Source organism: Xiphias gladius, chromosome 20 (assembly GCF_016859285.1).
Source record: "Xiphias gladius isolate SHS-SW01 ecotype Sanya breed wild chromosome 20, ASM1685928v1, whole genome shotgun sequence".
NCBI classification, from domain to species: domain Eukaryota; kingdom Metazoa; phylum Chordata; class Actinopteri; order Istiophoriformes; family Xiphiidae; genus Xiphias; species Xiphias gladius.
The window spans coordinates 23,324,401-23,338,493 of record NC_053419.1 but is presented as its reverse complement, the minus strand read 5'-3'; the positions used below and the strand labels follow the sequence as shown (position 1 = coordinate 23,338,493).

The window sequence follows — 14,093 nt, the reverse complement described above, 5'->3', positions numbered from 1 at the left end:
TATAATATGTAATAAACGCTTTATTACACATTATTAACGTCTATTATAACGTCTTTGCTATATGGGAGGTTATAATACGTTTTTTTTTAACATGCATGCAGCACCTGGTTCATGTTGAATCTCTTGCATTTATTTCTATATTTTTTTTTTTTAGATTTTAGAGATTTTTGCCCGTTATCACAAAACACACCTCTGAATCTTATTAAATTATTAAAGTTTTATATATATATACATACATTTATTTTAGGATTTTGCGTGTTCACAAGTACCATATCATGCCCACAATTTGGAGCGATTCGACGAACTTGAGGAGTAACTGAACACCACGCTGAAAAGCAGACTCTCGCTGGAAATTAAAGGTCCGCTGCACCCGTAAACCGCACCCAAAAGTGATGCAACGGTGTACCGACACACCTTAGAGTACACGTCTGCGTCACTGCAGCAAGGTGAGAACTTCCACCGAAAACCGGGTTACAAGCCGCTGTCAAGCTGCTCTTTCAGTTAAAAATTCCAGGGAAACAGTACTCTGTTAAAAACAGCACAGTGCCACTACTCGAACGCATGCACAAACAGTCTGATGAAACAGAAATGCACGCGAAAACCGCATGCACACACACACACACACACACACACACACACACACACACACACACACACACACACAGGCAAACAAACATGCATGTACTGATAGATCAGGCCCACGGACAGGCACAGACATGCTGGGTTTAAATATATTTCACTGCACTTACCATCCATCAGATTCTAGCATAACAGTCAGACGCAGACAAACACAACTACAAATCCCTCCCAACACACACAGACACACACACACACACACACACCCCTGCAGGTGACTCACCTTGAGGTCTCTGTGTACCACCCCCATCTGATGGCAGTGGAGCACGGCCTCCAGGATCTGCTGGATGCAATGACTGCATGCAAACAGCAGGGGGAGCAGGTTAGTCTGAACACATTCAGCCCCAGGGCATCCATGCAAAGGCAGCCACCTCACAACACGGGCCACACGCGCACACACACACACACACACACACACACACACACACACACACACACACACTTGTAGGAACGTGTATTCAATGTAGGAAGGATTTCTCGCTGCACACTCACACCACATTTGCACAAACACAAAAAAAGAGTGTGAAGAGTGAACCTATCTGTGAATTATCGAGGGACAAGGTGTGCAGTTCGCCATTTTCTGTTTTCAAGAGAGGGCCAATTAGTCAGGCAGTGTAGGAGTGGACTACCGCTCCATGTGGCAGACACTGTGTCTAACCAGCACATTCTCCTGTGTAATTTATTCAGGAATGGCAGTAACACCGCCTTTGACGAGAAGATTTACCAGGTTTCCAAGCATCTGATGTGGGCGCTGCTCTGCCATTGCTCCACTGAACTCTACCCTCTTTCGCTTTCGCTCTCACGCTCGCTCGCTCACTCACTCAATCTCTCTCTCGCTCTTGTCTGCGAAGGACCCACAGGAAATCGCATTTCTAGTTCAGACCGTCAAAAATAGTGCAACAGGAGTCCCAGAAGCAAAACCTGACCACAGGCAGACACACAAAAGGAAACGGACAGACAGACGGGCGGACAGACAGGCGGACAGACAGACAGGCGGACAGACAGACAGGCAGACAGACAGCAGGCACAGGCGAGCTGTTTTTAAATCACAGGCAAAAAGAAAAAAGCCAATAAAACACAAGCACGTAAAAAACAACCCTTGTACAGAGGGTGCAGTGCGATGCAACATGTCGAGACACACACACACACACACACACACACACACACCTTCAGGTCCCTGTGCACTATGTCATGTTGGTGGGTGTAAGACACACTGTCTAGAATCTGATGTATACAGTGACTGTGGAGACAAAACGACAGGGTGAGGAGCAGATAGAGGAGAGGAAGCATAAAGACAGTAAAAGAGAGGAGCAGAGGGAGAAGGGGGACATCTGATGGGAGGAGGTTGTCTTTAGGGACACATAAGAGAAGAAGATTAAAGGGTCAGTTCGCTCTTCGGACTTATCCCTCACTTAAGACGTGGATAGTGCAGGTTTTATTTTCCCAGGTTTTGCGATATCTGCCTTTATGATTTCTGCTTCCACCCAAATACGATGGCAGTGCAACGAAATAAAAAGATAACCCCGCCCCCCCCGTGCCTTTAAACCAGCACCAGTTCTCCAGGTACTTGGCAGGTAGGTTGTTCCAAGCATCTGGGAGAACTTGCCACGGTTCTTCTGTGGATTTGGTGATCCCAGACTGACTGAGGTCAGGGTTCCGTTTGCTGGACTCCTCCGGGCCTCTGGAGGTAGTTCCTCATCGCCCCCTGGGCCCCTGGGTCATCACATCCTGTGAGTCGCACTAAAGAGTCCACAGCAATGCCAGCGGCTCTGTGAGGCTGTGCTCGGGTACCCAGTATGCTTCTTCAGAAATGCTCGCTGGATGGATGGATAGCTTCCGAAACCCCCTCCCCCCATGCTTTCCTGACATCGGATTCTGGAGGGCTCTGCCTGACGATTTCTCTGACTTAACACCCACTTCGGGCAGAGATTGACCAGCTTTGCAGAGGTGAGAAAGGCACCAGTTCGAGGTTCTTGAATTCTTGTAATTTTTCAATGCCGAGAAACCCCCCAAACAATATTCCACTCGCCTCCCTTGTATCAGGGCGTAGGCAGAAACCTGTGAAACAGATATCTACAAACCTGGACGCATAAAACCAAAACCATTGGTATGTCTGGACACCATTACAGATAAGTGAGAAAATATGTTTTAGTGTGATTTGGGTGAATCGTCAGTTTAACAGGGTGGAGAGTGAAGGGAGGGATCGAGCGATTCTTTGTGCAGATGGAGCACGGAGAGGAAACTGTCGGCGAGATACTGTCGCACGGTAATGAAGCCATGCTAGTCACACACCCACACACAAACACACACACACACACACACACACACACACACACAGATACACACATAATTTATGCAAAGAGACCGAGGGAGAGTGAAGGCAGATGAGAGGGGAGGAGAGAAAGTAAAGCTAAGAATACAGAGGAAAAAACAGGGATACTCCATACACTGAGACAAACATCATTCTGGTTGCACATGTGCCCTACATCGTAACTGGAAAGTCAGAGTGGAACCACAGGTGTGAATTTAAAAAAAATAATGGTGGCACTTATTTAGTGCCAGTGCAGCAAATCCTGCCTCATTGAAATACATCAAACATCATTTTTTTAAAAAGTCAGAATGAGTCTAAGAGATACTGAACCAAAAAAAGCATACTTACAGCATTGATACCACATTGTAGATTTGCAACCTTCACATTAAGAGAAGAGCTATGGTATATAAAGTGGTATCGTCTGCATACAAATGTGCATTACAATGTGGAGTCGCGGAGATATTATTTATGTAAATAGTGAGTAGAAGAGGCACGAGAATAAATCCTCGTGGGACACCTTTACTGACCTTAAGAGCTCTTTTCAACCACTAAAATCTTCTACTAAAGCTCCTAACCTGTGCTATCCATTGACGAACTGAGACACTGTAGGAATTAGCTTTTCTTTCTCACCACATGTAAGGTAACGTTGTGTAGTCTGGGTTAGCCTTTTAAACGGTATTAGTACCACAATCTGCCTTTCACTCACTGGAATTCTTCACGTCGTTGTAGCCAGCTAGGGTGTGCGTAAAAAATGTTTCCTCGGAAATGTGAGGATGATAAATTTAAGCAATTATACATCACTACAAAAGTCAATTCGTAACCCCTGTTTTTTTATGTCAACCACCCTTTTGGTCCTGTTGTCTGTACATTATCGCTTGTTTGTCAAATTCATGTTACCTCTTCCTGTCATGTCACATATTGCACGAATAAAAAAATGTAAGGATCGTAAGGTTCGTCACATACAAACTGAATTTGAAAACAGTAATTTTGTTGTTTTCCAGTAGGCTATAGTTTTACTGAATGCTCACAGTGTCCATATATTAGGTCTCTGCACACATCTTGACTTGCAGTCTGACTGACATCTGTTGGTGCACGTTTTGTATCATTACTGGTTAGAACAAAACAGTAAAGTACGTTAACTTCTTGTCTGATAACTGCAAAAACAGGATACTATGAAGATTGCAGTACATGCTGTGTACTGTTAGCATGTATAAAATAGGAGTTGGCAACAATCTGCTGTAAAATTCACCCCTGTAGTGGCATAAATTTTGCATTTCTTCCATGAAGGGTGAACCCTGTCAGAACATACTGAAACTGGCACAATAGGGACATGACTTGAGAATTCCTGCACCGAATGGATAGTGCTGCGAAAACGCATGCAAGCAAACTACTAAATATACTGAATGTGGCATTTTTAAAACACGATAATCTTGAGGATCGATACGTTCATCCCTAAAACTACTGCTTTTATCAATAAACTCATGTCAGATGTCATCTTTTCATGAATCATTACCTACTAGACTTTTTCGCTTGTAAATGTAGATTTGAGCAGCGAAAATAGAGATGAGACCAGGAGGGAGAAATAAAAAAATATTTAAAATCAGCTGGAAAAAACAAGTTTTTCCTCTTTTTAGTGCGTCTCTCAGTCCACCTCTTTCCTTCCTCCTTTTTAACGTTTCTGTGCCCTTCTTTTCTTCTCTCTCTCTCGCCTCCACAAGCCGCCTCCACAGTCAAATTGATTTAAGTCTACCTCCTGAGGGGGTTACAACGTGGGCGTGTGTGCATTTCGTCCATGTGCATGTTTCCATCTGTCTGTAAAAATTCTGACTCTGGGGAAAACTCCTCGACCTCGATTTGCAATTCAGTTCAAAGAAAAACCGCACAGAGGTATCATCCATCGGAACTAGAGCCTGCAACGCCAAAAAAAAAAAAAAAAAACAATGTGTCACAGTTGCTAATGAGAGGAGTCCAACTCTCAGAGCCGCTGGAGGACTGCAGAGGCTGGGAGGCTGATACATGGAAGGGATGAAGAAGACAAGAGAGACGGGATTCATGGGTGTTTACCTGGCATCTGCTTCACTGTAGTACTCTCTAGCCACAATATCCTCAAACAGCTCCCCTCCTGTCACCCTGAGAGACGTAAAGATGGAGGTTAAAATGACGGATTTTCTACATTTTTTCACTCAGGCAGCGCACGCGCACACACACACACACACACACGCACACACACACACACACACGCACGCACGCACACAAACGCACAGGCAGGAGGGGGATGTCCTCATTAGGGGGAAACCCCGGCTGCAGGATTCAATCAGACTTGGTTGCCATGGAGACTGGCTCCAGTGCGGGGGAGTGTGGGTGTATATATATGTGTGTGTACGCTACAGTGGGAGCCACAAGGGGGGGGTTACTGTTATGTAATGGGGGAACTGCCTTGGAAAAGAGGGGATGAAGAAGAAGAGAAGGAACGAAGAGAATGTGGATGTAAAGGGGGAAAAAAGACAGTAAGACAGAGCACAGAGGAGACAGATTGAAGGAAGGAAGTGGAAATTGAAGCACCAGGGGAGAGGGAGGAGGAGGAGGAGGAAAAGGAGGATGAAGGATGAAGGATGAAGAAGGAAGAGGGAGAGCAGCAGCCCGGCATGGCAGAGAAAGAGAAGAAGAGGAGGAGGAGGAGGAGGGAAGCAGGAAACGAAGCAACTCACAGGTCAAAGAGGAGATAGTGGAAGCCTTCCTCCGAGATACTGTCATGGAGACGAACTGGAGGGAGGTGAAGGGAAAGAAGGAGAAACAAACAGATAGAGAGACAGAGGCATCAAAATACTGGGATCTTTTTCTTTTCTCAATCTAAGGCACATGTTTTCGCTGTCTTTTTTCATCTTCATCTAGTTTTCACTATAATGCACATACCTTTTTATCTTAGCTTTAAAGGAGGAGTGTAGTGGTTTTCTATGTTTGTCTTGTTGTCAACAAATCCCAAAAGACCAAAACCACCAATTAATTTCTGTACAGCCAAAGCATAAAGGCAGAGAGTCACACCAGCGTTTAAAAATGGTCACATTTGGAATAAATCTTTCACACTTCGGAGTTCTACTTCGCTGAACTTTGACAGGCAAAGTTTGCATTTCATTTTAGGAAATTACTGAGCCTTTTTGTTGTTTAAAAAAAAAATGAAACTATATATTCGTGAGGTGGTTTTAAAGATTTAGTGGGACGGAAAGGGTCTACAAGAAACAGCAGCCGCACATAAACTCCCCCACGAAACAATAACATGTTGTTTTTAAAAAATGAATCCATACATTTGTGAGGTCTTTTTAAAAATGTTCGGTTTCAGTACGAACCAATGGGCTTGAAGCTGAGAGCCTCAGACAGAGCAGGGGAGTCAGAGAGTATTATCCTTGGCTTTGGTCTTTTCATTGGATTCGTTGACAGTGAAATCAGTACAGAATAATAGCAGAACCATTTTTTTAATGACTACTACTGTTGTAATGGCGGCAGCAGCTTTCCTTTCTTCCTGTTCCTGTCCTGGCTGTCTACTTTATTTGCTCTTACACCAAGAAATTGGTCGTCTAATCCAGTGGCTGGCAGGAACCAAATGGGCCACAGGATAACATGTAAATCAGAGGAGTCACAACATGATTATGGAAGGAGGAAGTCATTAAAACATACTCTACAAAGAAAAATATGCTCACACTTTCCTATTTACATGAATATTTTCTTGTGAAATTCTTGATCGCTCTACCAGTTTTCATTTACGACGGTTAATGTGCCAGTGTTTCTGAAATTACAGAACAAATAAACGATTGGAGTTTTTGTCCGGACAGTTGGTCCCAACGCTGTTGCACAAGTTCCCACGAATGTGTTTTACCTGCAGGCTGCTTCGCCTTCACCTTCCGTCCGGTTCATCGACCGTTTTTCTATCATCGTCTTGCAGTAGGACGAACGCCTGCCCGACCGGTCTGTCTGTCCTCTGTTACTTGTCTTTTTCTCTCGATTCTGACTACAACATACAGTTCTACTTCCTGCGGTGCAGCTGTTGTCCTAGCGATGCATCAGAGGGTGTAGCGACGGCGTTTGCTCCAACACTGCCTTTGTACAGACAGAGGGTTGGGAAGTCAGCGACTAAAGTTGGGACACCGGCCTGTGGGAAATGTTTGCATCAACTCCCTCCGCTGCAGAAAAGCTGTAAGTTGTTAACCCATCGCTTGATCCCTGAAAAAGGCCCGTTTTCTACGATTTTCACATTATTTTTCCGTTTTCGGTGCCTGAATTTGTTTTTACACACCTCTGCCAGTTTACCACTGTGTACGGTATAAAGTTATTCACTGGACTTGAACTGCTTAAATTTCAACGAACACTGGAAAAATGGCAGCGTTCTAAAACCTTTGATCAGCACTGTACATGATGTTTGCACCGAGAAATATTAAAACCTGCACCTTTCCATCAACCTGAAATACTACGGGTACAAGTATAGAAAAATAACAGAGGTCTTGAGCATCCCTTTATACACTTTTTTTTTTTTTTTAATTCAGACTGAATTTTTGGGACCTCTGCTAGAATTGAAAATATGTTGCGTGGGTTTGAAGGACGTTTGGCCGGAGAGCATGAGACTGTAGTGACTGTAAAGGGATTGAACAATCTAAGTAGTTGGTCGTGACGTATTAATCATGAGGGGTCACAGGTAGACTCTCTTTTTTGCTTGTTTTTTAAGAGGACACAAACATTGGGAACCACTGAACGAGGCAACACATTTAAAAAAAAAAAAGAGAGTCTCACCGATGTTAGGGTGCTTGAGCAATCTGCAGATGCGGGCCTCCCTCTCCAGTTTCTGGTGGTCTACGAGAAAGTCAAAGCGGGGTTTTTACAACGATATCTCGGATCCAGACCAACAAGTGGAAGATGAAGAAGCATCTTGGGCCGGCGTGGTTAAAGTGAACGCAAACAGGCGGACTTTACAAGAGGATACAGTTTTCACAAATGCGCCAGTGAAATCAAATGTGTCATCATGAGAGCCACATTTGAGTTTGTATGGATCGAGGTGATACCTGTTCTCAAGGCGACTGAGTAATGAGACACACACACACACACACACACATGACTTATGTACATGTGAGGTCGCACACAAACACAGACGAGAGCGGCCTGAGGGCTACACTTGTCCCAGACGCCCATTTAATAACCCCCTCCACCCCGAGTGGAGAGGAGAGGAGTGAAGAAGAGAGGGGAGGGGAAGAGATCCAGTTGAGTCGAGGGTTTATCCTGACCAGACGTGAGTTGAAACAATCCACACATCCGTCTTCTATCTGCTTTCTGTCTGACTGACGGCACCACGGTCGGTCCCGCCCTGCAGCTCAGACACGGACCTCTGTGTCGATCATGTGTAAACAAAAATGGCTGAATGGTCGTCCTCAAAGGCAACACAGCATGAAGGGGACGGCCTGGACAGTCTAAGAAACAAGCTTATGTATTTTTAATGAAGGTGGTGTGAGATGGACGCTACTGTAGCCTCACCCGGGATCTCATTCCTTTGCGGTAATTACACCATCGTTGCCCTTTTTAGATGATTTCTGTGGCCTTTTACAGTTTTTGATCATTATTGTATTCGGGGGGAAAAAAATACTGAGGATTCAGACACAGGAGGCTGCTTCATCACACTTCAGCTGACAACGGCAAAGCGCGGGGAAACAAAGGGAAATGGTTTGCATATTCTGTCACAACTAATCTGTAGTGGAGTGTGAAAACCGAGCACAAACTCATGATTTTCTCCAGCCCTCGTTAGCATTTGTGCAGGAGAGCGTTGATTTCTGCCCTCCTCCTTGACGCTCGGATCCTTTTCGCTTGCCGTGGATTCGACAGTGCGTCTGACTGAAACCATCATCTGCCTCTCTCCGCGGAACAGACGATAAGGCTTCGCACTCTGGAATCAGACAAGCGCTAAAATATGATAATGTGAGCTTTCAGATCTGGGACATACACACATACACACGATGATGAAAACCCCAGGCGACGCCTCTGCTTCCGCCTGTGACGGAGTACACACATGCAACCATGGTACAGGGTATCGGTGAGCGTCATCTGACTTCCTTTCTCTCACCTCTGGCCGAGAGTTTTTTGGTGTTGATGATTTTGGCGGCGTACTCTTGGCCTGTGCAGAGTTTGACGCAGCGGCGCACCACTGAAAAGGCCCCCCTGGGAAACAAAGACAGGAGACAGGAGGAGGAGACGGGTCAGCTGCCATATGAGCTTCGTCAGCATCAAAACGGACATCTCGGCGACCAGGCTGACCTCATAGTTGTCCTGGACCCCTCTCTGCCTGTAAACCGCCCTGATCTGCATGCTCGATATACACGAATCTGGTGTTGTGTCAAAGTCTGTTTCCCTGTTGACACACGTTTCTTCCCAAGGCTGGATTCCTAACTGGATTTTGCATTTTGTCAGAAAATTTGCACCACCGAAGTGGAGCATCAACAATACCAGGTCCTCCATCCTCCATCTTAAGGCCTGGTCTTGTACAGGGACTTTGTTTTAGCGTCTATTGTGGTTGTAATGTGGTGTTTTGTTAAAATGCTTCAGTTTTTTTTCTGTGTGTCTAGTAATTAACACACAGAAAACCTGAGCCAAGGCCGTATTGCTCCAACACAGAAGAACCATTAGGCTGTAACCATGACATATCAGAAAATAGTGAAAAATGCCCATGATTATTTCCTAATGCCCAAGATGTTGAGTTTACTATCATATACAACTAAAAAAAACTAGCGAATATTCACATTTTGAGAAGCTGGTACCAGAAAAGATATTTAAAACCTTTGTGAATCAAATTTAATACCTTTTAAGCCTTTTTTTTTTTTTTTTTTTTTTTAAGGAAACCTAAATCAATGCTTTTTAAATCTTTTCAAGACCGAGAGATACCCTGAGAATGAATCAGGTATTTTTTCAGTCTGGTAATCCATGCATCCACTTTCTGCTGCTTATCCAGGTACAGGTCACGTTAATTGATGAATCATATTATTAGGAATTATCGTCATGTACAGCTGGGAAGTATACCATGTCAAAAAATGTCTAGAATACAAACAAACAAACAAAAAACAGAAATGTCAACAAACTGTTGGCGAAATGGCTGCAAATGCACCAGCGTTGGCAGTTATATCAGGATAAAATCCAGTGTCAACACTGACAGAATTCATTCAGCTCATTTTATATGCGGTGCCCCTTTGTACCTGGTTTGACTTGGTACCAAACTGCTACGAATACGTAACAAAACAAAAGATAATTTAGGTTGTTAATCTGGTGTGACTAGACTATAATAATGTACCGTAATAATAATAATGTGCAAAATTTCCTAAATCGTGACGACAGATGTTTTTCCTGTTCTTCCCATTCTGCCGACGTTGTGTGAATGCGTCGTGAGTGACATCCACGCCGCAGCGCCCCCTGCGCTCACACCTTTTTCTTTTCTTTTGTTTTTATTCAATTTGAAAGAGAAACCAGTCTGCGGGCTTCTTTTCTCCACGACTTGAATAATTTCAGAGAGGTGAGCGGCATCAAATGGCAAGAAGTGGAGGGAGAAGAGCAGCATTTCGAGGATTAGTACTGTAATTGTGTGTGTTCTGGAGCTTTTAAGGGCCGCATTTGCTCATCAAACCCAACAGAGACAAACAGAAATAACCACCTCAGAGCTAATTTTATCTCACCTCGGTATTGTTACGCAACGAAACACTCACGCTCCCCTCAGAGCCCCCCTACCTCTCACAAGCTCTCCAACACGCATACATTAAGAGGAGACTGAGTGAGTAAGCATGACACTCGCTGACACTCCCGCCGTGCGGTAGAAAAGGCAGCAGAGCTTGGCCATGACAGGTTATCTGCAGGGCAGGTGGGCGTAAGGAGGAGGGCTGGGTCTGGATCCAAAACCTGGATTAGCTTGAGCTCAGAGTGTAACAAATACCTCATCTCATTTTTTATATTCTCCTACTGTTCTTATAAGCCAAAAGTAATGTGCAAAACATTCAGGCATAGCCATTTAGCCAAACAGCAAATATGTAATAGATATCAAAAAGCTTGAGTGTTAGAAACGAGAGTGTGAGTTTATTTGTGACCTTGGAAATAGAAGTAACGATATCAAAATATTATTGACTATTGAATTATCAGCTTTATCCAGAGCTTTGAACTGCGTCGTGCTATTTCCACTACAACTGAGCAAAATCCATTGACTACTCAAGGCCGTGACATGTGATTGAAAGCTCCGGAAAAAGCTAATGAGAGGACTGTGGGCTCAAACTTGATTATCTTTTATCTCTCTGTTATCTCTTCTAAATACACTCTTAAACATTTGCGGCTAAACTAAACCTAATTTGATTCATTAAGGCATTTATAAAAAATGAGATTCAGTAACCGGATCAACGACAACAAGGGGCAACAATGAGCCCATTTCACGCTACAAAACAAAATTCGACAAGCAACTCAATGGTGAGATTTATTCATTACTGGAAGTGTTTTCAAACTCTGTTTTTTGTGTTTGTTTGCTTTTGTGTTTGTTTTGTTTTACAAGAGAAATGACTTTAAGGACATCGACTAAGTTCATCAGGAGCTGGTGGAGACCAAAATCAGAGCTAAAAAGAGAGTGAATAGTGGACTTAAGAGTCGTCAGGTTAGACAAACACAACTCGAAATGAATGATCATGGTGCTCTGTAACTGTTTGCAGACAAGTTCACAATATCACCTTAAAAGGTGACGATATGTCAGCGTTGTGTTCACACCCTGTTTCCGCTGCCCCAGAGTTGCCAAAAAAAAAAAATCAGTTATTGCAGGTTTAAACTGTCCATCATGAGTCCAAATGTTATACGAGTGCAGCGCTACATCTGCCTTCTTTGTAAGAGTCTTTTTGAGCAGCCTCAATTAATTTAAAGTCAAAAGACCCTAAACTTGATGTCGATATCTGACCCATTTTCAACCACTGGGATGAAAGGCAGCAAATCTTTGCAACTGAGAAGCTGGAACTGGGGAACTTTTGGCATTTTTGCTTGATAAATCATGTATATGCAGGTTTTACTTAAGCAAATATTTTGCTTTAGTGAATATTTGTATCAAAACATCCTTAAAGTACCAAAAGTAAAAGTAGTCATTATGCAGAATGGCCGAGTGATGTATATCATATTATTGGGTTATAATTATTGATGCATTAATGTGTGAGCATCACTTTAATGTTGCATCTGGTAAAGGTCGAGCTCATTTCAGTTACTTTATATCCTGCTGGGCAGCTTCTGAATTTACCCCTGGGGATAAATTAAAAAATATTGTTTTAATTTAGATTAATAAATCATAATTTATTTGTGATTTATATTTTGTATTACTGTCTATTAATTTACTGCTTCTGAATTGTAAAAGTATTAAGAAGTAGAAAAAGAAAATGCTCAAGTACCTCAAAAATGTACTCAAGTACAGCACTTGACTAAATGTACTTAGTTACTCTCCACCACTGGCTATGGTTTTTAATTGATTATCAAATCGGTCGCTGATTATTTATCGGTCAATCGACAAATCCTTTCAACTTCCACTGAAGTCCAGCCCCAATAGAGCTCTGGACACTAGGTGCAGCCAAACATCTACGACTCTTAAGACTCGACTCGCTCCGTGTTATAACCTCCAGTGTTTACATCCGCATCACACACACACACACACACACACACACACACACACACACACACACACACACACACACACACACACACACACACACACACACACACAAACCCAGGACGCACCAGAAAGTGACAGCACAAGCAAGACAGTAATAAGGCTCTGTTATCAGTGAGGGCAGCTGCTGCTACGCAAACATGTCTATTGTCTTTAACTTATCCCATCCAACACACCCACACACACACACACACACACACACACACACACACACACACACACACACACACACACACACACACACACACACACACACACAAACACAGAGCTGGAGACCACAGTCGTCACAAAAGAGCTCAAAACAGCTGGTAAAATAAAATATCAGCATTGGAGGTTCACAACCGAAACCATCCACAGCGCTGGACTTGATTTTTTTTTTTTTTGGGGGGGGGTTCCCAGGGCTGTGGAACAACTGTTCCTGTGAGGAGAACGTTGCAGAGAGATCTTCTCTACCCACGCACAACCTGACAGAGACACTGAGTCCACTTTGCTGTCTACCCACTGTGGCACCCACAGCCTCTCCAGCCTCTCTCGGCCTGTCTGCGTCCTATCAGGGGCCACACGTCCCAAATCCCCCCATCCCTTTTCCTTTTCTTTAAATCAGAGGAGCAACTTCAATAGATCATCGTCTCTGACTTCTCTCCAGAGGTGTGTGCCACTGTGATTGAGGCCAGATGAAGATGAGGGAGCTTCATTCCGGCACATCAGCCTTTCCCTGATATTAGGCCTGTTTGTCCCTAATTAGCCGGGGGGGGGGGGGGTGAGCCCAGAAGCGCTCCCGGGCTCATGCGACCCCGTCTTCACGCAAAAAAAACCTAACTCTCTGAGGGCTTGTCGTAGCCCGGCATCCTGCATTTAGAGAGGTCTGCCGGTCCAAAAAAGGAGCCCTGCGCCGAGACGTAATCGTGACTTCGAGGGTAGCCGTGGATGCAGGAGAGCCCCGGACCGGCGTGCGTTTTGTTTTGAAGGGATGGAGCCGCATCCATCACCGCGGACGTGCAGACCCCCCGTCCCTCCCGCCCGGCGCGATGGTAGGACGGGGTCAGGCTGCATGCAGGGGGGGCTCAGAATGAAAGCGACTTACTTGCCAAGCTCCTCGTACAGCTGGTACTCATCCGTAAAACGCGTACAAGTAGTCGTTGCCATGTTTCCTCCTCGGACGGGTGCGGGTGCCGAGTCCGAAATGCACGGGGAGTCGCCGCGGACGGGAGGACCTCGGGGCTCAGTCTCCGCCCACCTCAGACCTCCGGACGGCTGAGTGGTTCAGCTGCAGCCCAGCGCGCACGCACGGCCTCACACGCGGTCCCGGCTCGGGTGGCAGTGGCGCTCGCTCCGCTCTGCCGGGCGAGGAGGACGGACTCTTTAAATACCCCACGAAACGGTAACGTGAGCTCACCACATGACGTCTTCCCCCGGTTACCAAGAAAAAAAAAAAAAAAAAGAAGGAAT

The 14,093-nt window shown here is 44.7% G+C and overlaps 1 protein-coding gene across 1 annotated transcript in view; it reads right to left on the bottom strand.

Moving 5' to 3' along the window:
* LOC120806100 (calcium/calmodulin-dependent protein kinase type II subunit beta) overlaps nucleotides 1–13,804 on the bottom strand; it is a 46,451-nt gene extending 32,647 nt beyond the window's left edge. Inside the window, exons 1-6 of the mRNA XM_040156822.1 lie at nucleotides 13,729–13,804; nucleotides 9,045–9,139; nucleotides 7,727–7,786; nucleotides 5,656–5,710; nucleotides 5,012–5,077; nucleotides 860–932 (exon numbers count right to left, since the gene is read on the bottom strand). Of these exons, the coding sequence (XP_040012756.1) occupies nucleotides 860–932; nucleotides 5,012–5,077; nucleotides 5,656–5,710; nucleotides 7,727–7,786; nucleotides 9,045–9,139; nucleotides 13,729–13,790 (411 nt within the window). The 5' untranslated portion in view covers nucleotides 13,791–13,804. The remainder of the gene's footprint in view (nucleotides 1–859; nucleotides 933–5,011; nucleotides 5,078–5,655; nucleotides 5,711–7,726; nucleotides 7,787–9,044; nucleotides 9,140–13,728) is intronic.
* Nucleotides 13,805–14,093: the final 289 nt, after the last annotated feature.